Consider the following 26,726-nt stretch of genomic DNA (forward strand, 5'->3'; position numbering starts at 1 on the left):
GGTGTTTTGTGTTTTTTTTGACTGGTTTATAAAGCTTTAAAACATGTAACAGCCATTCTTGGCCTGGGGGTAGACTTGGCCAACAGGCTAGTTTGCCAGCTCTTTTTTTAAACTTTTTTAAAATGTTATTTCTTTATTTATGGCTACACTGGGTCTCATTGCTATGTGTGGGCTTTCTCTAGCTGCGGTGAGTGGGGGCTGTGCTGCACTGAGGGGCCAGGCTGCTCATCATGGTGGCTTCTCGCTGCAGAGCATGGGCTCTAAGGAGCTCTAGGGCTTAGCTGCTCCACGGCATGTGGGATCTTCCCGGACCAGCAATTGAACCTGTGTCCCCCCCATTGGCAGGCGGATTCTTAACCACGCTGCCATCAGGAAAGTCCCTGCCAACTCTTCCTTTAAGGCTTGTCCTATAGCCATTCTCCTCTGAGTCCTCTGGAGCTTTTGGCTACACATGTGACACTCAGCAAGATACACAGGGAGAAGTGACCTTGCAGACTTTTGCCAGCTCTGTGACTTAGGCCTGCAGGTAACGCACTCCGTGAGGCATGGGAGAGGAAGCGCCCCACCTGTGTGCCCCGCGGCAGAGCTGGGTGCTAGGGTGCACGTGGCCCTGACTCTACAATCTGTAAAGAACTGCCTGCCTGCCCTGGGCTCCGATCCAGCAGCTGGCAACCAGGGGGACTCCCAGACAGATGCCCAGAGGCAGCCAGGGTGCCCCTCGGGACACGGCAGCAAAACCACAGTCCTTTCCTGGCTGCTATACCGGCTCCAGGTGGGTGGGATTTCCTGCTGTTTCTTTTTGTTGTTGAATCTTTACTTCTGTAATTTTTTTAATTTATCTATTTCTAATTGGAGGATAACTGCTTTACAATGTTGTGCTGGTTTCTGCCGAGCATCAACATGAAGCGGCCACTGGTAATATATATGTTCCCTCCCACCTCCCACTGCATCTCCTTCCTCTAGGTTGTCACCGAGCACCAGGCTGGGATCCCTGTGTCATACAGCAAATTCCCATTGGCTATCTCGCTTATACATGGCGATATGTATGTTTCTATGCTACTCTGCTGTTTCTAAGGGGACATACATCTTGCCACTTTCCGACAACACGTGCAGAGCACAAGGTGAAGTCAGGTCCCACCCGCTGAGGTTCGGACCCACATAAAAGTGGGCAAAGGATCCCCATCTCAAAAAGGGGTTACACTAAAGTCATTCCTGAGGCACAGACCAATTCAGAATACGGTGCCAATACCAGAATGGATGTTGCTTTTCTTTAGAGAAGATAGTAAAAAAAAAAAAACTAGAAAATGCCACAAAGAGGAGGGTAGTGTTAGTTGCTTAGTCGTGTCTGACTCTTTGTGACCCGAGAGACGACAGCCCGCTAGGCTCCTCTGTCCAAGAGATCCTTCAGGCAAGAACACTGGAGTGGGCTGCCATTCCCTTCTCCAGAGGATCTTCTTGACCCAGGGATGGAACCTAGGTCTCCTCCATTGCAGGCAGATTCTTTACCGTCTAAGCCACCAGGGAAGCCAAAGAGGGGGAGAATAACACACCCAAACGCACGTTATCCAAAACATGACTGACCTGGACACGATTGCCTCTTTTTCTCGACTTGCATACTTCTCTTTAAGAGTTTGTGACGCAACTAAATGTAGGTTTTTATAATTTCCTTTTCTCATTCAATGTATAAGTTCATCCTCACACTATGTGGACACTCTCAGATGTCATTTAAGATGTTTAAGATTCTGAACATTAAGATTTAATCTGAACTATGAAACACTCCGCTGTTCACTGTGAGTGGTTCCTCCGCACCTGCACCTTTTGCTCCCCTGCATTGTCTCTCTAACTCAGCACACTGTCATCTGGAGGCAACAGCCTTTGTCCTCAGACCTGTCCTCAGCACGGCTTCCCGGCAGCAGAATTACTAAATCGAGGGGACTAAGCACTGAGGGCAGGAGGAGAAGGGGACAACAGAGGATGAGATGGTTGGATGGCATCAGTGACTCAGTGGACATGAGTTTGCACAAACTCCAGGAGATGGTGAAGGACAGAGAAGCCTGGCGTGCTGCAGTCCATGGGGTCGCAGAGAGTCGGACACAACTGAGTGACTGAACAACAGCAACAGAACATTTCTCAGGCTCCTGAAGTGTCACACTGTTCTCCGCAGAGGCTGTGGACATGGCCGACGCTCGGTCAGGATGACGTGAGCAAGGGTTGGCCTGATCATTGTACAAGTTAATGCTACTGTGTGTCTGGAAGATTCTGAGCACTGAGGGCACAAAGAGCCAGCCGTCCTGGCAGGGTGCTCACCCCGGGCCGCCCTCCACCTAGTTCTCTTTTTCAAACGTGATGAAGATGATGGCAAAGTGCAGGGTCTGGTTTCACTCTGCGTTTACACAGTTGCTATTTAAATGCAACTTTTTTCAGGCTTGTAGTTCTTTTTGAATTATGTTTTCACCCCACTTCTCTGTTGGTTTCATGGAGCACATATAAAGTGACAGGAAAACCCCTTTTTATAATAAAGGTATTATTCTTTTTTAAGAAAAATAATCAGGGGTTTCCCTGGCAGTCCAGTGGTTAAGAGTGCACTTCCACTGCAGAGGGTATGGGTTCAGTCCCTGGTCAAGGATCCCAAATGCCACGCGGCATGGTCAAAAAACAGAAAAGCTACCACTTATAAATCAAATCCACCTAAATCAAATCCCTGACAATTATACAGTAGAAGTGACAAATAGATTCAAGGGATTAGATCTGATGGAGTGCCTTAAGAACTAAGGACGGAGGTTCGTCACATTGTACAGGAGGTGGTGATCAAGACCATCCTCAAGAAAAAGAAATACAAAAAGGCAAAATGGTTGTCTGAGGAGGCCTTACAAACAGCTGAGTAAAGAAGAGAAGCTGAAGGTAAAGGAGAAAAGGAAAGATACACCCATCTGACTGGAGAGTTCCAAAGAATAGCAAGGAGAGATAAGAAATTCCTCAGTGATCAATGCAAAGAAATAGAGGAAAACAATAGAATGGGAAAGACTAGAGATTTCTTCAAGAAAATTAGAGACACCAAGGGGACATTTCATGCAAAGACGGGCACAATAAAGGACAGAAATGGTATGGACCTAAGAAAAGCAGAAGATATTAAGAAGAGGTGGCAAGAATACACAGAAGAACTGTACAAAAAAGATCTTCATGATCCAGATAACCACGATGGTATGATCACTCACCTAGAGCCAGACATCCTGGAATGCGAAGTCAAGTGGGCCTTAGGAAGCATCACTACGAACAAAGCTAGTGGAGGTGATGGAATTCTAGTTGAGCTACTTCAAATCCTAAAATATGATGCAGTTAAAGTGCTGCATTCAACATGCCAGAGAACTTGGAAAACTCAGCAGTGGCCACAGGACTGGAAAAGGTCAGTTTTCATTCCAATCCCAAAGAAAGGCAGTGCCAAACAATGTTCAAACTACCACACAACTGCACTTATCTCACACGCTAGCAAAGTAATGCTCAAAATTCTTCAAGCCAGGCTCCAACAGTACATGAACCAAGAACTCCCAGATGTTCAAGCTGGATTTAGAAAAGGCAGAGGAACCAGAGATCAAATCACCAACATCTGTTGGATCATTGAAAAAGCAAGAGAGTTCCAGAAAAACATCTACTTTCTGCTTTATTGACTATGCCAAAGCCTTTGACTGTGTGGATCACAACAAACTGTGGAAAAGTCTTTAAGAGATGGGAATACCAAACCACCTGACCTGCCTCTTGAGAAATCTGTATGCAGGTCAAGAATCAACAGTTAGAACTGGACATGGAACAATGGACTGGATCCAAATCAGAAAAGGAGTACGTCAAGGCTGTATATTGTCACCCTGCTTATTTAACTTATATGCAGAGTACATCATGAGAAATGCTGGGCTGGATGAAGCACAAGCTGGAATCAAGATTGCCAGGAGAAATATCAATAACCTCAGATATGCAGATGACACCACCCTTATGGCAGAAAGTGAAGAAGAACTAAAAAGCCTCTTGATGAAAGTGAAGGAGCAGAGTGAAAAAGTTGGCTTAAAACTCAACATTCAAAAAACAAAGATCATGGCATCCAGTCCCATCACTTCATGGCAAACAGATGGGGAAACAACAGAAACGGTGACAGACTTTATTTCTCGGGCTCCAAAATCACTGCAGATGGTGATTGAAGCCATGAAATTAAAAGACGCTTGCTCCCTGGAAGAAAAGCTATGACCAACCTAGACAGCAGAGACATTACTTTGCCAACAAAGGTCCATCTAGTCAAAGCTATGGTTTTTCCAGTAGTCATGTATGGATGTGGGAGTTGGACCATAAAGAAAGCTGAGCACTGCATTGGGAGCACAGGGCCTTACCCACTGGACCACCAGCAAAGTTCCTGTCTGTACTGTTTTCATTGTATACAACATGAAGGTATATGTGTGTAAGCAAAGACCATTTTAGGAGATTTAACTTTTTAACAAAATAAGACAAAGGCCGTCTAATCAAAGCTATGGTTTTTCCAGTGGTCATGTATGGATGTGAGAGTTGGACTATAAAGAAAGCTGAGCACCGAAGAATTGAGGCTTTTGAACTGCGGTGTTGGAGAAGACTCTTGAGAGTCCCTCGGACTGCAAAGATATCAACCCAGTCAATCCTAAAGGAAATCAGTCCTGAATATTCACTGGAAAGACTGATGTGAAGCTGAAGCTCCAATACTTGGGCTACCTGATGCAAAGAACTGACTCCTTGGAAAAGACCCTGATGCTGGGAAAGATTGAAGGCAGGAGGAGAAGAGGTCGACAGAACATGAGATGGTTGGATGGCATCACTGACTCGATGGACATGAGTTTGTGCAAGCTTCGTGAGTTGGTGATGGACAAGGAAGCCTGGCGTGCTACGATTCATGGAGTTGCAAAGAGTCGGACACGACTGAGCGACTGAACTGAACTGAACTGAACCACTTCTAAATACTGAGGCAGGAGGCACAAGATCTTTGCTCAGTCATCCAAGAAGTGGTTTAATTGCCAGCAAATGGAGGTGTAAACCCAGTATTTGGCCAACAGCGCATCTATTAACGAAAAACAATCAGAGCATCTGACTTTGCCAGAGGCCGCTGCCACCCAGCACGTGCTTCTCCTGACCTGGCCCCTTTTCTCCCACAAACCTGGCCGCGCTATTAAACTCTAAAGTCCCGGCCCCTCCAGGTTCCTAAACCTTTCACATGAACCTAGCTTAGAAGCAAAATCAAAGCATTACTCAGTAGGCCATCTCATCACTGCTCTTTCCCCAAGATGCTCTGCAGGATGTTGGCTCGAGATCCCCTCTTTATGCCAGGGAGCAGCTGTCCATAGTCCACAGGAGGCCCAGCGGCCTCGGAGGGCCAAGCCTGTAAAGGTCAGGCTGCACTGTTCTGTGGCTCACACATCACAATGCCGCCGGCTGCCCCGGCTCGCAAGCTGGCCTCCCCTCACTGGCGCTGGTCCAGCAGCAAGAGAAACAACTGTCTGAGGCCACAAACTGACTCATGGAGTGAAGCAACTCGGAGATGCGCTTGCCCAGAGTGACAGAAAATGCAAACAGCATTTCCTAAAAGGCCCAGGGAAAGAACCACAGGCAGGTGTGACGGTTAACTTTATGTGTCATCTTGGCTAGGCCACGGTACCCAGATACTTGACCAAATGTTATTCTTGATGTCTCTGGGAAGGCATTTGGTTAGATGAGATTAAAATGTAAGTCAGGAGAGTGCAAGTAAAGCCGATCACCCTCCATAAGCCAGGGGGGCCTCAGCTCATCAGTTAAAGGCCTCAGTAGAAAAACACAGACATTCTGCCCCCAAAGAAGAAATTCTGTCAGCAGACTGTCTTCAGATTCGAACTGCAGTCCTTCCCTGGGCCTCCAGTTTGCAGGCCTACCTTGCAGATTTTAGACGTCAAGTTCCACCATCACATGAGCCAATTTTCTTAAGGTAAATCTCCGGAGATGAATACATACGTACATACACATGCAGAAACACACACACACACACTATCGGTTCTGTTTCTCCGGAGAACTCTAACAGCATGGTTCACGAGACTGGATCCGGGTACAAAATCATCCATACCCAGTGAGCTACAACAATGCCACAGGTGGGCTTCCCTAACAGACATCAGGAGGAGGAAAAAACCCTGGGCAGGAAAACAAATGGAGCCAGAGCAACCTAACCTTAACCCTGGTTTTGCCCACTGCTTTGACAGATCTCGACTCTCTGCATTAAAGAATCTGGTTCTTTCATCCATCAAGTGGGGTGACACCCATGACCCCCTGGGACCAGCCTAAGTATTAGAATGCAGTGTGTCTGCAGCTTGCAGCATCTGGCCTCTCCTAGATGACACGGAGGCAATGCTACTATCGTGAGCATCCACGTGAACGAGGACAAGAGTAAAAATCAAAGACAAAAACAGGCAGAGTCTCACAAGAAAGAAGAAAAACTCTGACTCAACACATGGAGACGCCAAGCTTAGGACTGGAGGCCGCTTGGCCTCTTCGGCGCCCCATGGGGTCTCGGCTTCTTCACTGTATGCTCTCGCAGCTGGTTTTGAAGACGGCCATGACTAGGCGGCACTGCACACTCAGAGCTCGGGTGAAGAAGTCACTAGTTGATTCAGCATCAAGAGGAAGAGCAGGACTTCCCTGGTGCTTCAGTGGTTAAAAGTCCACCTGTCAATGCAGGCAACGTGGGTTCGATCCCTGGTCCAGAAAGATTCCACAGGCCACGGGGCAGCTAAGCCCCTGTGCCACAACTTCCGAGCCCACTCTCCAGAGCCCATGCTTTGCAAAAGAGAAGGCGTCACGGTGAGAAGCCTGTGCACCGCAAGTGAGCGCAGTCCCGGTTCTCTGCAACTGGAGAAAAGCCGTCACAGTAATGGAGACCCAGCAGTCAGGAATAAGGGTAAGAACAAGGACAGGAATGATCACAAGGCTTACAGCGCCACAGCGGCGGGGCTGTCCTTCTCGATGTTCCAGCACCAACCCAAGGCCTCACACGCAGGGTCCCACAGACGGGACAACAACTCTCCAAAGCACGTGCTGTTGTTCTCTCAGATCTCAGGTGAGGCCTGAGGCTCTGGGAGGCGAAGAAACTTGTCCGACCTAGTCTAAACTAAGCCACGGAGCTAGTAGATGAGAGCCCGGGTTGTCAGGATTCTAAGGTTCAACCTCCTAACTTTGCTCTTCTGCTTCACACGTTCACCTGCATCCAGCCCCTCTCGAAGGTATAAACATACTACAGCCCCAGTGTTAAGGCGATAAGTGCAGGCAAGTTACCCTGCGAATAAACACAGATATTACCAGCCTGAGACTGTTCTCTAAAATACCCTGCCTCTCTCCTGAACTTCCTGGGCTGGTGGCAAGTAAGACATGCGAGCAAAATTCAAGTTATAAAATGAAAGACATAAACACAAAGCAAGAATTTCAGGTCATACCTCTTGACACCAATGCTATAAGTAGCTTCCAATAATATGTACACTCCCTCCACTGAGTTCTCAGGAGAAAGTAAGTTCACGCTCCTTCCCCCAAAATCAAGATCTGAATAATGAAAGATGCTGCAAACAAATAAAAAACCTGCAGTCTAACATCACCCAAAACGGCAGAAAGAGCCAGCAGCCTGTGTACCCCCCCCTTTTTTTAACCTTTTTTTAAGGTTTGATTTTTTTTTTTTTTTTTTTTTACTGTGGATCTTTTTTTCGTAACTTATTTATTTGGCTATGCTGGGTCTTCGTTGCTGCGTGGGCTTTTTCTCTAGCTGTAGCAAGCAGGGGCCACTCTCCACTGTCTCTAGTTGTGGTGCTCGGGCTTCTCATTGCAGTGGCTTCTCTTGTCGCAGAGCACTGGCTCCAGGGCGTGTGGGCTTTAATCGCTGCAGTCCACGGGCTCAGCTGCAACTAGCAGCTCTCGGGCTCTAGAGCACAGGTTCAGCAGTTGTGGTGCACGGGCTTAGCTGCTCCGAGGCATGTGAAATCCTCCCAGACCAGGGATCAAACCCATGTCACCTGCGCTGGCAGGCAGATTCCTGAGATGTGGACCATTTTTAAAGTCTTTATTGAATTTCTCACAATATTGCTTCTGTTTTTCACGTTTGGTTTTTTGACCTTGGGGCACGTGGGATCTCAGCTCCCTGACCAGGAATCGAACCCACACCTCCTGCACTGGAAGGTGAGTCTTAGCCGCAGGACCACCCGGGAAGTCCCCAACTACCCTTTCGTAGAAGCTCTCGGGGGGAACTTACTTCTCTGGCGACTCCGAGTGGCCCGGGCGCTTCCTTCCCGGCGTGCTCCCGCACACGTCGTCCTCGTTCTCGTCCGCGTCTTCATCATCGATGCTTTTCACATCCAGCTTCTGGTACCCAAACTCCCCGTTCAGAGACAGAGAATCAATTTTCCAAGAGTTGCTGCCCTGACTTCCATTGGAATTTGGCCCAAAGGGGCTTTCGAAGGCCGACATGATATTGATCGAGGACCGGTCGGAGTTCTCCTCTGAGCTCTCCCCAGCCCCGGGGATCTTCTTAAAAACATCCCCGGAGCTCTGCTCATCTTCCTCCTCATCAAATGAGATGATGTTGGTCACCTTCTTTTTCTTCTTCCGCTCCCTTTTACATTTGGCATCTGGCAAAAGATATGAGATAAGAAAAAGCGATGATCCTGCCTCTAGACTATGGAAAATCTCTTACTATTCTACTCAAAAATAAATTGAAGATAAACTCAGATCTTTTTTTTAATCCTTGCAGGGAGCAGGGGGTGGAAATCTGTCTATGCCAAGACCAAGCAAAATGAATGTGGGCCTCTACTTCTGGTTTGAAATATGTCACAGAGCACACATTACAATCATTCCTTCTAAGCAATCTTTCCAAGCACTTTGATTCAAAAGATGAATCATTATTGAAATGATTTTTACCCGTTCACTTTGGAAAACACTCTCATGGCTGGGAGATGAGATCAAGAAAATCAGTTCAGGGATTGTAACTGATTGTTCAACAGCCCCAATTTCTCCCAACCCTGCAAGGTGCCCCTTTTCAGCAGGACTGCTCCCATCATGGGTGGTGCCTACGTCTCCACCCTCTTGACTCTAGCCAGCTTAGTGCTCTACTTTTAAGAACAGAATGTGGCAGAAATAACAAATCTGTGAGTTCTAGAGCCCAGGCATTACCCTCATGGAATAATGCCCTGAAACTACCACAGAGGAGGCCAGTCTAACTTACTGGAGGATGAGAGGCCAACGTAGGGGAAACTGAGACGCCCCAGCCAGGAGTCAGCACCAACTCCAGATGCGTGAATGGGGCCACCTTGGACCTTCCAGCTCAGTCACCAGCTGAATGCAGCCCCATGAGGGAGCCCAGGTGAAACCAGCAGAAGAACCATCCGCCAACCCACAGACTCACAAAAAAGGAATGAACTGAGGTTGTCTGTTTTAAGCTACTACATTTTGGAGCTGTTTGTTACACAGCAGAGACAAACTGAAACAGAAGTCAGGACTGCCCTGGTGCCTGGCACTTAGGTGAGCCAGCCTGTTCATGCATTTTAATCATCAGTCTTGGGTGTGAAGCACTTTGGAGCCAATTCCAAAAAGACCAATCCATCCACTAAGTGTGACATGGTGACGTATCACCAGTGTGTCACAACGAGGAGACGACGCCAAAAGCAGGGTTCCCAGAATGGATGGAAAAGACACTCCTTCGGGTGTACAGATCCCAGCATCTCTGGGACAGTCATCAACAGTCCATGTCATTTGCATGAGGTCTCTGCTCAAGAAGGAGAGGGTGGGCCTCCTGGTGGTCCAGTGGTTAAGACTCTGCACTTCCAATGCAGGGGACACAGGTTCGATCTCTGGTCAGGGAACTAAGACCCCACATGCTCTGCAGCACAGCCAAAAAAATTTTTTAATAATTAAAAAAAAAAAAAAGAGGGCAAGACAGATAAAGCCAGTGTATACCAAAGACTTCACAGAATTCTGAGCTTCCCCATCATTAATAACTCCAAAGGGAAGACCATGACTACTGCCTTATTTAAGGGATTTGAGAATACCAGGATTAAGCCCTTATACCCCAAATTTCCTATTTTGCTGTTTCAATGTTCTGGATATCCCAAAAGGTTCAAGAGGCACTGTAAAACTTCTTACGAAATTAATCAGAACTGAATCCACTTTCCTTTGCCTCCCCAGAGCCTAGAGTCAAAACCAACCATTTCCTCTCTTTCCCCGGCCTCCACTTAAACGTCTCCCCCTCAACAGGCTACATTCTCCATAGCTGGGCTTTCATCCCACTGATCAGAAGGATAGTTAAACGAACGAATGGATGAAGGGACAAAGGCATGAAGGGCAACCTCCTCCGGCTTCACGTGACCATCATGCCCTCCCTCTCGGTTTGCTCTGACTGAGCGGTTGGCTTGGCTACCCTGTCATCTTCACGTCCCAGGAAGCCTCTCAGCACCCTTTCAGAGTGAATAAGAGTAAGAAAGACAAACACAAACATGAGCTGAAAACACCAGTGTATCGGATTTCACTTCCCGGGGCGCTTTCATCTCATCCCCGCCCGACCCCAGTGTCCCCGTCCTCTCTCACCGGCACTGACGTGCTTGGACACCACAGGCAAGGGGTCGGTCTCCTGCTCAGCTCTGCTGAGGATGGAGACAGCCGAGGACGCTGTGATCTCCCTGAAAAGGCTGCTCACTCCTTGCGTGGATTCCTTCAGCAAGGAGGTCACGTTCTGCGTGGATTCCTTCAAGAGGTCCGAGACGGTGGGAGCAAACTTACTCTGCCCGTTTAAGTCCTTGTTGTCGATGTTAATCGCGAAGAGTATGGAGTTCAGACCTATCCCCCGAAAAGGGAAAAGTCTGGAGTGTCTGCTGTTCAACAGTCACACTTCCAACACAATAAACAAGCTGCAGACGTCAGAGGACACAAGACACACTCATCTCAAACGGTGACTTAAAAAAAAAAAACTCCCACAAAACTGGGGTCAGGAGACACCGCTATCATGGGAGTTGAGTCTTCCAAAGTCTCTCCCTATCTGTCAGGAAGACAAACTCAAGTAAGAAGTTAGTCATGGGGAGGGGAAGGCTTAAATTCTGGGGTCGGTCTGCCTGGGCTGAGCCCCAGCACGGCCACTCAGTAGCTCTGAGACCTTGGTCAAGCCATTCATGACCTCTCTGAGCTTCAGTTTCTTTATCTATAAAACAGGGACAACAGCATCTCTTACAGAGTATTAAATACCATCATCCACCAAAATCAGCTTGGTAATCAATCAAAAAATGACATATACACACTATTGTGCAAAACAGGTAATTAGCAGGAAGCTGCTATGTAACACAGGGAGCCCAGTCTGCCATTCTGTGATGACCTAGCGGAGTGGGATAGGAGCGGGGGATGGAGGATCAAGAGGGAGGGAGGGAGGGAGTGATAGTCGCTCAGTCATGTCCGACTCTCTGCGACCCCATGGACTGTAGCCCACCAGGCTCCTCTGTCCATGGAATTCTCCAGGCAAGAATACTGGAGTGGGTTGCCATTTCCTTCCAATCAAGAAGGAGGGGATATATAAAATTATGGCTATTCACCTTGTCATATGGCAGTAATCAATACAACACTGTAAAGCAATTATCCTCCAATTAAAAAAAAGAAATGTGCACCAATATCATGTCCATTATATCTTCAGGCAAAAATGCGCACTGGTCTCCTATGGCCTACGTACGACATCATGGCCATCTGACTTTTCCTCATCGATGGACAAGCCTAATGTAACTCAGTAGGTGGGACTCTGAAAACTTTCAGGAAAGAGAGAAAGGGGAGGCACAAAGGATTTGGAAGAAAGAAGCAAGGCACCCACTTCGGTTGCATTCACCTTTTGAGTGAGAGTCAAACGTCAGACAATTTTACAGTTCGTCAACTAGCATCAAGGCAGGGCTTTCACCAGACAAATCAGATACTGACTGTCTCATCTGGTTCTTTCACAACCCTATCAGTGTGACTGCAGTGCCATCAGGATTCCCACCTTGCAGAAGAGGAAGGTAAAGGTGAAAAACTCAACGGATCTGCCTCAGGCCACCTGCCAGAGGGAGGGAGAGCCAGGCTTCCGAGACGTGTCTCCTCCCCCAGTTCCCTGGATCTTTATCTCACACTTGCAAAGCCTCAGCCAAAACCCCACAACCTCACGCTTTCCCAGCCAGGGTATCACAATTCTAGATAAATGGACTCCGTGTTCTTCACCACTAAAGGAAGGATAGTGCCGAGTGATGAGTGGTCCTTTCATTCAGTGAGAGACGGGGAACCCACAGCACCCCGTGGAGTTACACATTCACTCCCAGGCAGCACCTCTGCTCACCAGGCTTCACAGGACCCCCTGCCCCGCACCCCTGGCCCTGGCCAAGCTTACCAGCTGCCATGGTGGGAAGCATGCTAGACCTTTCTTCATCCATGACAAAAGCCCAGTCTTCATAAAACGTGCTGCAAATGGAAAAGAGAGAGAGGGAATGCTCTGAACCGTCGTTCTCAGCATCCGTTAGCCAGACAATTCCTTCACATGGCTCCCTGAAAGTTCGTGCCTGTCCATGCCAACGTGGCCGTGCAAGGTCTGCTGCGCTGGGTCTTCTGGTTATAAACAAAGGATTGAATGCGTATACCCTACAACTTCCTCACGGGTCCCCTGAGATCATTAGAGCCTGAGCGTACCAAGACAGGCATGAGATGGAAACGCACTACTTATGAAGCAGAAAAGGAAAAAGGGGCAAACAGTGGTGACTTTCACTCGAGCAACGTTTCTAAGAAATAAGACAGGAAATCCAAGCCAGCCCACAGGGACCCCAAGTGGACTCATACAAGAAGAGACGATTTCAGAGCGAAATTTTAGTTCCCTGGGCCCTTCAACCGAGGCATCTGTATGTAACACCAGTTTGGGCAGCAGCCTCAAAAGCCCAAACTACCCCCTGGAATGGGCTGGGAAGCTAAAAAAGCCCACAGACCTAAACGGCAGTTGTAGAGAAGGGGACCAGAAGGCCAATCGGTCATTCCATTGTCCAAGGTCATTCAGCAATAAATGGTACAGCCTGGGCTCAAAGGCAGCTCTCCCTGCCCCACGGCCCAGCTCTTTAGCCGACCCCCGGCTAAGCAATAACAAGTAAATATTCTCATCTCTGACGTCCCCACCAGGTCAGAGAACTCTAAACTAATGGAGTCAAAATTCAATTTCACTGAAGCACGGTCAGTGATGGGTGACCTGGAGTTCAGCAAAAGACCGGATACATAGCTGCTGAAGTGACTGAATACAACCAACAGAAAGAGAAAAGACAGACATCATTGTCAACATACTTAACCTGGCAAAGAAGTCAGTGGAAGCACAGACTGTGTCTTCAAGCTGGCAGTGCAGTCAGACCTCTGATCCCCAAACTGTGATTCTTTACAGACTGGAGCCAGTTTTCTTGCATGTAAATGAATTTGGTTTTCCCACACTGAATTAGAGGCTAGTGATTCAGCGAAGTACAACGGTGAGTCTTAACAGCATATTCCCTTCTATTGCTCACTGTCACATTCAACCTTGACACAGAGTACGGCTCTAAAGGACACCTGTCCCTCAGTATCCATAGGGGATCGGCTCCAGGACCCACTACAGATACCAAAGTTGAGGATGCTTACATACAAGAGCATAGTACAGGTAGCCCTCCAAATCTGCGAATTCTGCCACCATAGGTTCAACCAACCACAGATCTTAAACACAGCACTCAATCCACGGCTGGTTGAGTCCACAGATGCAGAACCTGGGGATATGGATGGCAGATGGCACTTGTAAATAATCTGCTGGAAAGAGCTTTACACACACAAAAAAACTACTGTTAAGAAACATGAGTTGTTTGGTCGCTTAGTCCTGTCTGACTCTTTTGCGACCCCGTGGATTATATGCAGCCCACCAGGCTCCTCTGTCTGTGGGATTTCCCAGGCAAGAATACTGGAGTTGGGTTGCCATTTCCTTCACCAGGGAATCTTCCTGATCCAGGGATTGAACCTGCCTATCCTGCATTGGCAGGCAGATTCTTTACCGCTGAGCCACCAGGGAATCAAGAAACATGAGTGTGTTTTCTTTAGTGAAAGCTGGTTAATGCTCAGAGGTACCCGCAGACATGCACAGCCTCCCAACTCAGACATGAGTAGTCCTAGGCAGCATGTGGGTACGGTTATCTCCCGTCTTCCTGGCCCCCATCCCTCCCATTTCATCCCTACAGCTATATCACAGGCCACATCAAATAAGAGAACCTCAAGGGTATCTTTGACACCTTAGTACACAAGCCTGGAACACCTAACACCAGAACCCCTAAACTATTGGAAGAAAGACGACCTCAAGCAGCAGAAGAAACACCAGAGGAGACCTGAGCCAGGGAACGCAGAGCAAGATATGAAATCACAGGAGTGTATCACAGCACTGATGAAATAAAGGCCAGCTTACTGAATTAAGTGACATCTCATTGTTGAGGATCTGGGCACTGCTGGGTGTGGAAGTTATTCAAGGGACCGGGGCGGAACTGATCACTGTCTCTTTGGACCATCAGGTGACACAAAACAACATGTCTGGTCCACCCGTCTCAGAGGGAAAATAATAACGTGAGAGAGGAGGAGGGAGGAAGGGAGACAGGGAGGGACGGGTAGAGAGAGGCAGACAGAGAGAGAAGTCATAACGATCAGCACGCAGGCACAACGACAGGGAAACACACCAACACGCCAGCAGAGCTCCGTCTGTGCGGTTTACGAGTGATTTCAGTCTCATCCCAGCGGGTTCCGCAGCATCCATCAAACGTGTCTGAAGGGAAGGCCTGTACTATTCACTGATACACATTGAGTGCCTTCTCCCTATGGCTGTGGAATAACCATACTTGCCCACCCTACTGAGTGTGACTTGCTGGCCAATAAAATACGCGTGGAAGTGAAGCTTCACGGTGGGCAGAAGCTTGGAGGGCCAGTGTTTCCCTTAGCCAGAGCCCCCTGTCTGCCTTGGCAGTCCAGAAAGCATACGCAGAGATGTGCCTCTGTTAGCCTGGGTCTCTGAGATGAGACCCTCAACCCATGACAGACACGCAGCAGGCAGAAGACATGGACCTGGTGGTCTCAAGCCACTGAGGTTTCCAAAACGCTTGTTTCGGCAGCGTAACCTCACTTCTGGAATAAACTTTATGATCAAGAAAAAAAGAAAACAAAAGGATGGGAGGGATTCTTTTTAATAACAAATGACTTCTCTCAACTTAAAACGCCCCTATTACTTTCCGTCAGTTTGAGATCACGAAGCTCTTAAAAAAAAAAAAAAAGCCAGAAGAACCATCCAGTACCCGGTGTGCAAGGAGATACACGGCAAGAGACAGGGCACTGAACACCCGACTTCTAAAGAGCAAGAAATTCTGGATCTGAAAGAAACCGAGATTAAGATTCTGCCAAGAGGGGCACACGTGTCCTAAGACAACAGCTCCCTCCACACCCCAGGCCTTATTAATAACAGGCATCTATTGAGTGCCTGCTGCATGCAGTTGCCACGTGGAAGGAGCCCGACAGGCATCTTCACTTGGTCTCCAGTGGACTGTGCCCAACAGCTCAGCCAGACAAGCTGGGGCTGGAAGAGGGGAACCCAGCCATCCCGGATGCAGGCGGGCACATCCTGCGATGGTCACCCCCAGCCCCGGGGGCACCCACTCCCCCACCCTGCCCGGGTACCTGAGCCGGCCGCGGTCAGCCAGGAGCATGTGCAGGTAGCGCTCCAAGGAGTTCTCGTTGAGGGCGCAGCGCAGCCAGGCGCGGCCGCGGCCCACGTCCGAGGCGATGTGGCGCAAGGCGTGGAAGCGCTGCAGCTCGTGCTTGCTGAGCACCTCCTTCACGTAGAACCAGAACACGGGCTCTGTGGAGACAGGGGACCACGCCGTGGGGCGCACATCGCGTCCAGAGGAGCATCCAGGGGCCGTGTTGATGGTGGTAAAAGACTTACTTCTTAGCACGGAAAAGGAAGATACCGGAGAGTATACCCAAAATAAATGTAACCCCCCCTACCCAGGGAATTCCCTGGCAGTCCAGTGGTCAGGACTCAGGGCTTTCACTGCCGTGGGCCTGGGTTCGATCCCTGGTCAGGAAACTAAGATCCCACAAGCTTCTTGGTGCAGGAAAAAAAAAAAAAAATGACCTGATCACCATCCAGAGGTGATCACTGTTAACGTTTTCAAATCAATCTCTTTGCCTGCACTTTGCTTTTTTCTACAAAACTGACATCTGTGATAGCTGAATTGTGACTCCCAAAGATAACCACATCATAAGCCCTGGAACCTGGACATCTTACCTTACACGGCACAAGGGACTCTGTAGCTGTGACTAAATTCAGGATCTTGAGATGGGGTGACTACCCTGGATAGTCTCTCTGGGCCTGACATAACCACAGGTATCTTTAAAAGAGGTAGGGGGAGGGCTTCCCTGGTGGTTCAGTGGTAAAGAAGCCACCTGCCAATCAATGCAGGGCACATGGGTTGGATCCCTGGTCCGGCAAGATCCCACATGCCTTGGAGCAACTAAGCCCATGCGCCACAACCACTGAGCCTGTGCTCTAGAGCCTGGGAACCAAAACCAGTGAGCCCACATGCTTCAGCTACTGAAGCCCACTCACCCGAGAGTCCATGCCCCCAACAAAAGAACCCACGGCAATGAGAAGCCCGTGCACAACGAAGAGCAGCCCCTGCGCTCCACAACTAGAGAAAGCCTGTGCATAGCAACGAAGACCCAGCACAGCCAAAAACAAAAATAAATAATAAAATTTTTACAGAAAAGAGGGGTGGGGAGGGAGATCTGAGGCAGAAGGGAAGGCAGCAGCATGACCAGAGAAGCAGAGCCTGGAGTGATGCGGCCACAGCCAAGGAATGCTGGAAACTGCTAGAAGCCACCAGAAGCTGCCAGAAGCCGGAAGAGGCAAGGAACAGATCCTGCCCGGGAGCCTCCAGAAGGCACCAGCCCTGCCATCGCCTTGCCTTTAGCCCAGTGAGACTGACTCTGGACTTCTGCCCTCCATAGATGTAGGAAAATTAATTCGTGTTGTTGTAAGCCACAAAGTTTGCAATAATTTGTTGGAGCAGCAGCAGCAAAAAATTAACATATCGTCATACTGTGTGCTGTATATGTATGTGTGTGCGCTCAGTCACTTCAGTCACGTCTGACTCTCTGTGACCCTATGGACTGTAGCTCGCCAGGTTCCTCTGTCCATGGGATTCTCCAGGCAAGAATACTGGAATGGGCTGCCATGCCCTCCTCCAGGGGACACGTGTACATTTATATATATATATACACACACACACCACACACACCACACATTCGTAGCTTTGTATCTGGACTTGTTTCTTTCCTTGTCTAGATCATGGACATTTTCTCCGTGACATTTGAAGACCTTTGGAAACATGATTTTTGATGGCTCCCCAGTTAAACATAATTTATTTCATGACTGCTGGGAACATAATACAATGCCAATTTTCCCCGTGTAGTGATTTGAACATCCCTGTGCATAACTAACCGTCCTCATTTCTAGTTCCTTCAGGGAGATTTCTGTATGTCTAATAATAGGAACAGATTTAAGGCTTTAAGGGAAAGCTAAGAAGTGTGTTTTTATCCATAAAATAGTCATCACGTCGCTTCACATCCTGCCTTTTTTGTTCATACACACACAGATTTTTTTCATAGGTGTGATTCTAGTATATACCTAATTTTGTGATCAACCTTCTTTACTTAATAGTAGTTCATCAATACTTTTCAATGCTGTCAATAATAGTAACAGCAACAACAGGGACAGACACTGCTACTTATTGAGCATTAAGTACGTACCAGCCACTGCACTCCACACTTTTCATCTAACCTCAGTCCTCTCAACCACCACAGCCGTCTCTATGTCAAAGACAAGGCTGAGACCCAGCCAAGTGAAGTAACCGGCCCAGTGATGCACAGTCATAAGTGGGACAGCAGAAAAGGACCTCAGAGCTGTCTCACCGTGAACCACGTCATCACACCATCTTGCAAAGTGAGGGGGGCTCCCCTCCTTGAAAAGGATCGTGTTCACAATTGCTTGATGGATTCCAACCCAGGAGCTAAACAGACTCACGGACCCCTCTGAAAAGGTGACAAGATCTTTGAACCTTCCTTCCAGAAGGATGTGAATACGCACATCTCCATAAACTGGACACCAGGCTGACAAGCTGAGTCTAAGATTGCAATTTAGCTCAGGGAGCACAGACTGCCTTCTTCCTGGGAGCCATGAGCTGGGCGAAGCTATGGGCCCCCAGGTAGACAAGAAGGACGTGTCCCTAACAAGCTTCTGGTCTCGTGGGCAGGACAACAGGTGAGGAGGTCTTCAGGGGAATGCCTCTGGGCAGGTCCCTCAAGCATGCTAAGCTTCAGACTCCTCTCTCTTAACAGAAGCCCCCAAGTGTAGACTCCCCCAGGGTCTCTGGGGTAACTGGAGAAAAGGGAGATAAAACACTGAGCGTGACGTCCAGCCCATGGTGACCAACCACTGTTTGCTAAAGAATTACCTTCTTATCCGAGAACATACAGGTTGTTTCCTCTTTTCCTTTTTCTTTTCACGGCATCTAAATGTGTACATACGTACACGTGTGTGTGTGCATTCGTGGATCAAGTCAATCTCTGAAATCATTTCAAAGAAACATCCCAAGAAGGACTGGTAAAACCACCAGCAGAGTGGATCACTCAGAATGCCTTCTCTCAGTCCCTAAATGCCAAACTAACCCCCTTCTGAAACCCACTAGTTACTTCTTTAAAATTTTAACTCAGTTGCAGCATGTGGGATCTAGTTCCCTGACCAGAGATCGAGCCTGTGCCCCCCTGCATTGGGAGCATGGAGTCTCAGCCACTGGGCCACCAGGAAAGTCCCCCGAAACCCATGAGATCAGTGCAAACCACACAAATGCATAACTTTTCTTTTAACATGTTTCCTATTTAAAAGTTAAAATTTTTTCTTTTAAAAAAAATTGGCCTAGGCAGCAAAGTGTTGCATGAAATCACTCTGTGTCAGTGTCTGTACATAAAGATAGAATAAAGTGAAGGAAGGCTTCTACTTGAAGCCTTTCTCAGAAACCAAGACAGGACATTTGCTGAGAGTATTGGGGCCAGCCGGCCAGCCAGCCAATAACTTGCATCGTAACCCACCAGACAACCATCAGTACATCCAGCACGACTTCTGTCCAGGGACTCTCATCTGCATCCTGTCTTTTCTGAAAACTGCAGTCACCTCCCTCTGACCTTGAAAACACACGAAACACTTCAAGGCGTGTTTTCATCTTTCCATTTCTAAATTGCTTACCACTCCGGAATCCTTCTAAAGCTCACCTGAATGATGCGGCTGCTGATCATCAATATCCCAGCAGGGCTCCGCTCCCACTGCCAGAATTAACGTGGTCTACTTAAAGCGCAGCTCACCTGCCACTTAACACTGCGGTGTCCATAATTTAATTGGGGCGTATACACTGATTGCTTACTGCTCCAAACCGGAGGCTGATTCCAAAAGCGGGTGAGGGCTTCTGGTTCTCCCAGCTCCTGAAAGCCATCTGCTGACAAGAACAGGAGCCAGGAGGGGAGCACTAAGGTGAGCTACCTGGGGGTCCCTGCTGACAGAGGATGACAGAGGATTTTTGCAAAGTTTCAACACTAACCGATGCCAATTCAAAGAATGCACTTTGGCGGACAAAAACCCTGGCTCAAATTCTAGTTCAGGCCTTGCGTGACCCTGGGCGACTTATTCTGTCCTTCATTTTCTTCATCTGTAAAATGGGGATTACTACCTGCCTTTGAGGTTTGAGATGAGGGGGAGAAAACTGAGAAAATAAAGCATGTGTGTGAAGTACTTCACGGCCAAGACAGGCAAAGAGCAAGCCTTGCCCTCTCCTCTGGCCCGTGTGCCTCTCTTTCCCAGGGGATCTGTGTTCCATTCGCTTCTCTGTAAGGTGCCTTTAGTGCTACAGGGCTCGGCAGGTGACCCGGGCTGAGCAACCACCTGGCCACAGCAGGGCGGGCGCCTCAAATCACCTTACTCAGCGCCCCCTCGTTCTGGCCCTGCTTGACATTTTGTATGACTTTTGTGTGCCCTTCGTGTGATGGAGTCTTTTCTGTGTTTTCATTTTTTTAATATTATATAAAAATATGATTGATCTTGATTGCTGAGGGTTTTTGGAGCTCCCTGCAATTCTCTGCCTAAAGTGAGTATTCCCCTGGCCTCACCCTGGTCCCAGCCCTGGACCAGTGGGCCCTCCCCACGACTCTACCTGAACCACTAGAAGAGAGGCCTTGTCTCTTTTCAGAGTGAAGTCAGCAGACAACAACCGAAGGGCCAGATTCAGCAGCCCCATCAATGTGTGTGCAAATAAAGTTTTATGGGAATGCAGTCACGGGCCTTTGTTCACAAGTCGTCTGTAGCTGCGTTCCTGCTACAAAGGCAGAGCTGCCAGAAAAACTTACAGCCCACGAAGCCTGAAGTGCTGTACTCGCTACTCGATCCCGTAAGGAAGGAGTTTGCTAACTTCTGTGCTAGAGGCAGGAACTCTTCATAGCCATGTCAATCTGGAGCTTCCTGGGGCCACTGTACCCTCTCATGTAGAGTGGCCCACCCAGAGAAGTGGTGATGAGAGAGATCCAGGGACAGACATGGGGGATGCTGAGCCCCTGAATCCGGCTCCACTCCTAGTTTTCTTATTTACTGAAGTCAGGAACTGCCTTTTTCTGCTTCGGGCTGTCTGCGAGTCTGGCTGTCACTTGCAACTAGAAGAAGCCTAATGCAGGGAGCACAGGCACGTTCTTCAATCACCTGACAATCATTTCGGGGGGACCCACAACATGGCAGGCTCGGGGGAGGGGGGATATCCCTCAAAATTAAACAAGAAACAGGGCCTCCTGCAGCAGTCCAGTGGTTAAGACTCTGCCTTCCCATGTAGGGCGCGCGAGTTCAACCCCTGGTCGAGGAACTAAGGTCCACATGCTATGGGGTATGACCGAAAACCTTAAAAATAAAATTAAAATAAACAAACAAACAAAAAAAGCACCACTCAACAAAAAACAGGAAACACAGAGACAAGGAGCTAGGCTCCCCGTAAACAACAAAGGACAATTCAGTCTGGAGGTACAGACAGCTGGTTGGAAGGCTCTGTCGTGGGCAGAACACCCACCCTCCTGGCCTTCGCCTCACTGTCTCAGGGCACTGTCACCTCTCTGCTATCGTTCAGTCACTCAGTCGGGTCCGACTCTTTGCAACCCCAGGGACTGCAGCACGCCAGGCTTCCCTGTCCTTCACTATCTCCCGGAGTTTGCTCAAACTCATGACCATTGAGTCGGTGATGCCACCCAGCTATCTCATCCTCTGTCGCCCCCTCCTCCTCTTGCCCCCAATCTTTCCCAGCATCAGGGTCTTTTCCAGTGAGTCAGCTCTTCGCATCAGGTGGCCACTCTGGGCCTCGCATTCACAACGGGAACAGAAGAAAGAGGTTAAGATAAAGCCAGCTCTATTACCTCGTTTTTTTCAGACAAGGATAAACGCACACAAGAGAGTGAAGAACATGTCAAGACTGGCTAAACCGCTCATGAGCTTTGACCTAGAGAAGGACACCCCACAGCCCCAAGCACAATCAGGGCTCTAATAAGCCAAAGAAGAAAAGAGGGATGGATTTTTCAGTAGGAAGCCAACAGAATCAGCCATACATAGTATCAACCATTCCAGGAACAGAAGGCAAGCCAAGCGCTTCCATGTTTCCACCTGAGACCTGGGTGACCACAGGCGTCCTCAAAGCCCGCTCACACCTCGGTGAGCCTGATGACAAGACACAAGTTCACTGGCAAAGCCGAGTTTCCAATGAGGGGCCGTGGCTTTCTCACTTGGCCGTGACTCAATCAGCCACAAGGCTGCCTCCTGGAACTAGAACACAGGGACTGAGCTTTGACCACGAAGAACACATGCTAAAGGGATGGGGAACACATGTATACCTGTGGCAGATTCATTCTGATATTTGGCAAAACTAATACAATTATGTAAAGTTTAAAAATAAAATAAAATTAGAAAAAAAAAAAGCAAAAAAAAAAAAAAAGACTCATACAAAACATGTAAACTTGAAACTTTTTTGCTCTCTTAAATTGTAGCAAAACATGCATAATAAAATTTACCACCTTAACCATTTCAAGTGTATAATTCAGTGACATGAAATACATTCACAAAGTCATGCAACCACCACCACTCTCCATTTCCAGAACTTTTCATCACTGAAACAGAAACCTCACAGCCATTAAACACTAACACTCTCCCCATCCTCCCTCCCATATCCCGCCCCCCGTAAACCTCTATTCCACATACTTTCTCTCTCTATGAATTTGACTATTCTAGATTCTACGTATAAGTGGAATCACACCACATGTGATCTTTTGTGTCTGACAACTCTCACTTAGTATGTTTTTAAGGCTCATCCATGTTATAGTAAGTAGCAGCGTGTCTTCTTATGACTGAATACTATTCCATTATAAATAGTATGGGCTTCCCAGATGGCTCCATCGTGAAGAGTCTGCCCGCCAATGCAGGCAATGCAGATTTGATTCCTGGGTTGGGGAGATCCCCTGGAGAAGGGAATGGTAGCCCACTCCAGTATTCTTGCCTGGAGAATCCCATGGACAGAGGAGCCTGGTGGGGCACAGTCCCTGGGGTTGCAAGAGTCAGACACGACTCAGTGGCTGAGCACAAACATACTTAGAGTAAACACCACACTTCGTTATCCATTCACCTGTCGATGCACATTTGGGTTCTCATTTCTTCGTTCTGGCTCCTGTGAATAACCCTGATATGAATATTTGTGATTCCCTGCTTTCAGTTTTTTTAGGTCTGCATCTAGGAATAGAATTGCAGGATTGTTTGGTAAATCTGTGCTTAATTTTTTGAGAAGCCATCAAAGTATTTTCCACATTGGCTATACCGTTTTACATTCTGAAACTGAAATTAACTCTGCGATTAAATTCCCTTTCAGTTAGGAAAACAAACTTGCCAGTAAAGGCAACTTAGCCACTGTCCTGTTTTTTGTTTTTTTTTCAATTGTAGTAAAATTCACTGAATATAAAATTCAGCATTTTAAAGTGTATAATTCAGAACTTGATGCATTTTTAAAGAATAAATAAACACAATGATCTGAGATTGCTTTTGAAGACTTCAGGAGATTTAAACGTAAACATCCCTACTGACTCTAAAGAACAAGCGCCAATTATCTTGGTGGGGGTGAACGGAAATTACAGAAATAAAGCAAGGAAAGGAGGGTGAACTGGCACTTACTGCCCAGACGGGACCTGGCTGCCTCTCCCTCTCCCTCTCCGCCTCACCTCATCCCACTCTCGCCGTCACTCACCCTGCGACAATCCCCCGGGTCTCCTGGCCGCTCACCAACAAGCCAAGCTTGCTCCATCCCAGGGCCCACCCAGTCACAAAATCAGAAACCACACGAGCTAGCCCACTGAAGGAGCTTCACATAAGACATCTGTTACAGAGACCGTGGAAGCCAAAAAGCGAATAGGAGATACCGAGGGAACCCAGAGACAACCGACGTCAGACATCCAAACCGTTTTGGACTTCACGGGTGGTCCAGTGGTTAAGAACTCCATGCTCCCAATGTGAGGGGCACAGCCAGTGCGGGGGGACACAGGTTCGATTCCTGGTCGGGGAAGATCCTGCATGCCATGTGTCGTGGCCAAAACAAAAAAGGACCCAACCCTAGAGCCAGAGGAACCAAAGGCGGTACCAGGTGACGCTACCGTGGCTGTGGGTACCAGCTGGACTGTGGCAGAGGGACCAAGGGGTAAAGTCGGGGAACCGGCAGCAGAGGGGGGACCTCCACGGACCACAGGAAGCACTCACTGCTAGAGATGCCCCCACCCCCAATCAAGCTGCTTTCCTGTCCTCTCACCTGCCCCCCGCACCACCACCTCCCACCGAAAGGATGGGCGAGGGGGCCTGGGAAACAGAGCTTGCACGGGAAGGCAGGGAGTCAACTGGAGAGCAAACACACGACTGACTGCTGCAGGAGTGTGTGTGTGTGTGTGTGTGTGTGTGTGTGTGTGTGTGTGGGTGTGTGTGTGTTTTAGGCAAGAAAATAATTTTTTTTTAATTTTAATTGGAGGCTAATTACTTTACAATATTGTGGCGGTTTTTGCCATACATTGAACTTGTTGAACCACCTGGGATTCCTTCTCGCAATAACAGGACGGCTAACCCCTCCCTTCCTTTGGGCTCTATTCTAATGTCCCCATCTGACTACTCTATAAAGAAGAGGAAAACATCCACCATGGCAGACTGCTGGTGGCTCATCTAACTCTGTCCTCGCTTCCACCTGAACCCACAGACGGACCACATGTCCCAGCCTGCTCCACGGGGGCAACGTGCCTCACAGGTGCCGCCTCTCCCTGGCGCCCTCCTCACTCATCTCTGGGGGCTGTCTGGCCCTGGGAGCAGCTGGCGTCTGGGTTCCCAGCTCTAACACCTCAGCCCGGCACAGCTGGCCCTTGTCCACGTGACACAGGGGTCCACGTGGCACCTCCTTCATGCTCCCAGTGGGAACGTCCTCCAGCACTTCCCAAACCTGTGCCCCGTTTTCCTCTAGGGGTGTGCTCCATACTCCGTGCAAGATCCATTTTCACACTGACAGGGTGAAGGACCCATGGAACCAACAGACTGGATAATAACTCTAAACTGACAACTCTGAGCCCAGGTTTGAGCCTTTTGAAAAAAAGAAAATTATTTACTTGGCAGCATCAGGTCTTAGTTGTGGTATGCTGCTGCTGCTGCTGCTGCTAAGTCGCTTCAGTCGTGTCCGACTCTGTGCGACCCCATAGACGGAAGCCCACCAGGCTCCTCTGTCCAAAGGATTCTCTAGGCAAGAACACTGGAGTGGGTTGCCATTTCCTTCTCCATGGTTGTGGCATGTCGGATCTTAATTCCCCAACCAGGGATCAAACCCACATCCCCTGCACTGGAAGGCAGATTCCCAGCCGCTGGACCACCAGGGAAGTCTCCGGGTCTGAGACTTAACATACCGGACATCAAGATTAAACACCTCTGAAACAGCCAGAGGTCCCCTCCGGCCAAGAGGCACCAGTCTGGCTACAGCAGATCCTAATATGTGCCTGCTAAGTTGATCAGTCATGTCCAACTCTTTGTGACCCCATCGTCTGTAGCCTGCCAGGCCCCTCTGTCCATGGGACTCTTCAGACAAGAATATTGGAGTGGGTAGCCATTCCCTTCTCCAGGGGATCTTTCCGACCCAGGAATCAAACCCGTGTCTCTTACGACTCTTGCATTAGCAGGCAGGTTCTTTACCACTAGCGCCACCAGGGAAACCCCAGATCCTAATATCCTGGGGCAGTTTTGTTCCCCTTTCTAAGTGGCCACTGGCCCAAGCCCTCAGCCACCCCAGCAGTCAAGGACCCTCCCCAGGACTCCGTGGACACTGCCTGAATCTAGCATCTCACTGGTTAACAGCTCACCCATGGGGCAGCACACTGGCTCCCTCCCTAAGGCCAGCATTTCCCCACCAGCTGCTGAACATTTTTATTGCCAATCTGGACATCTTCTCTGCCCCTTCGGCAAACATCCTCCCAATGTCTCTTTCACCAGACCTAGCTGGTTTGCAAGTTTTCGAATTCACCAGAGAAATAAAAACAGGGAACTGAAAACATGACGGGATGGAAGGCTGGGTAGGGTGGACTTCCCCTCACGGTCAGAAGGAGGGGCCGAGGGCTCTCCTGGCACAGGCGGCTTCCTCCACAAATAATTTTCTACAGAAATGAAATTGTTACCCAAGGTGACGTGGTGAAGCAAAATATAAACTCAGATTTGATTTAAATGCAATCAACCATTTTCAAAAATCCCCACCGAGGATCACGGGAGTTGGTTTCTCTAATTTTAGAGTTGGGGGTATATTAATACCACCTGCTTTCAACTGTGAAGATGCACAGACAGAAGGGGCGGGGCTTGGCACCCCAGGAGAATGAGCAGCAAGACCTGAAGTCTGGGTCCTCCAATCATTATTCCGAATGCAGTCTTTCTATGGCCAGGTCCTTCTAGTACACCGGAGCTGCAATGTGAGCAAGAATGGACCCAGCCCCGGACCACTGAGAGAGGGAGACAAGAAAACAGGTGGCATCATACTGAGGACTCAGGACTACTGGGGGGCGTAGGGCGGGGCGGCTGGCAGGAGCCAAGACGGGGGGCACTGTCAGGCTGAACTGGTGGGGAGCTCGGGAATGACTTTGAGAGATATCTGAAACTTCAAGAGAGAAGAGATCAAAACCACCATGAGATATCACCTGGCAGCTGGCAGAATGGCTACCACCAGAAAGAACACAAATAGCTCTTGGGCTCAGATGTAAGTGGTGGCAACCTGGCGAAATGCACCAAGGAGGTCAGAATCATGAGCAAATACGGGGCCCGTCACGATGCCTCCCTCAGGAAGACGGTGAAGAAGACCGACACCAGCCAGCACGCCAAGCACACCTGCTCCTTCTGTGGCAAAACCAAGAAGAGACGAGCCGTGGGCACTCGGCACTGCGGTTCCTGTGTGAGAACAGCAGCTGGTGGTGCCCGGACCTTCACCACCACCTCTGCCGTCACAGTCAAGGCTGCATCAGAAAGAAGACTAAGGAGCTGAAGGGCCAGGAGAAGCACCACCGGATAGTGT

At 48.8% G+C, this 26,726-nt stretch overlaps 2 protein-coding genes across 4 annotated transcripts in view; one reads left to right on the forward strand and one right to left on the reverse strand.

Moving 5' to 3' along the window:
• Positions 1–26,726, reverse strand: part of SNX29 (sorting nexin 29) — a 591,844-nt gene that overhangs the window by 506,145 nt on the left and 58,973 nt on the right. For all 3 annotated transcript variants that reach the window (XM_070363126.1, XM_070363128.1, XM_070363127.1), the window contains 4 exons: positions 15,712–15,892; positions 12,398–12,468; positions 10,591–10,839; positions 8,264–8,639 (listed from right to left, as the gene is read on the reverse strand). In XM_070363126.1, the coding sequence (XP_070219227.1) occupies positions 8,264–8,639; positions 10,591–10,839; positions 12,398–12,468; positions 15,712–15,892 (877 nt within the window). The remainder of the gene's footprint in view (positions 1–8,263; positions 8,640–10,590; positions 10,840–12,397; positions 12,469–15,711; positions 15,893–26,726) is intronic.
• On the forward strand, positions 18,291–26,696 carry LOC102285879 (large ribosomal subunit protein eL43-like). The gene is made up of 2 exons (XM_005889266.2): positions 18,291–18,358; positions 26,420–26,696. Exons 1-2 carry the CDS (start codon positions 18,291–18,293, stop codon positions 26,694–26,696), a joined length of 345 nt encoding a protein of 114 aa, XP_005889328.2.

Source organism: Bos mutus, chromosome 25 (assembly GCF_027580195.1).
Source record: "Bos mutus isolate GX-2022 chromosome 25, NWIPB_WYAK_1.1, whole genome shotgun sequence".
NCBI classification, from domain to species: Eukaryota; Metazoa; Chordata; class Mammalia; order Artiodactyla; family Bovidae; genus Bos; species Bos mutus.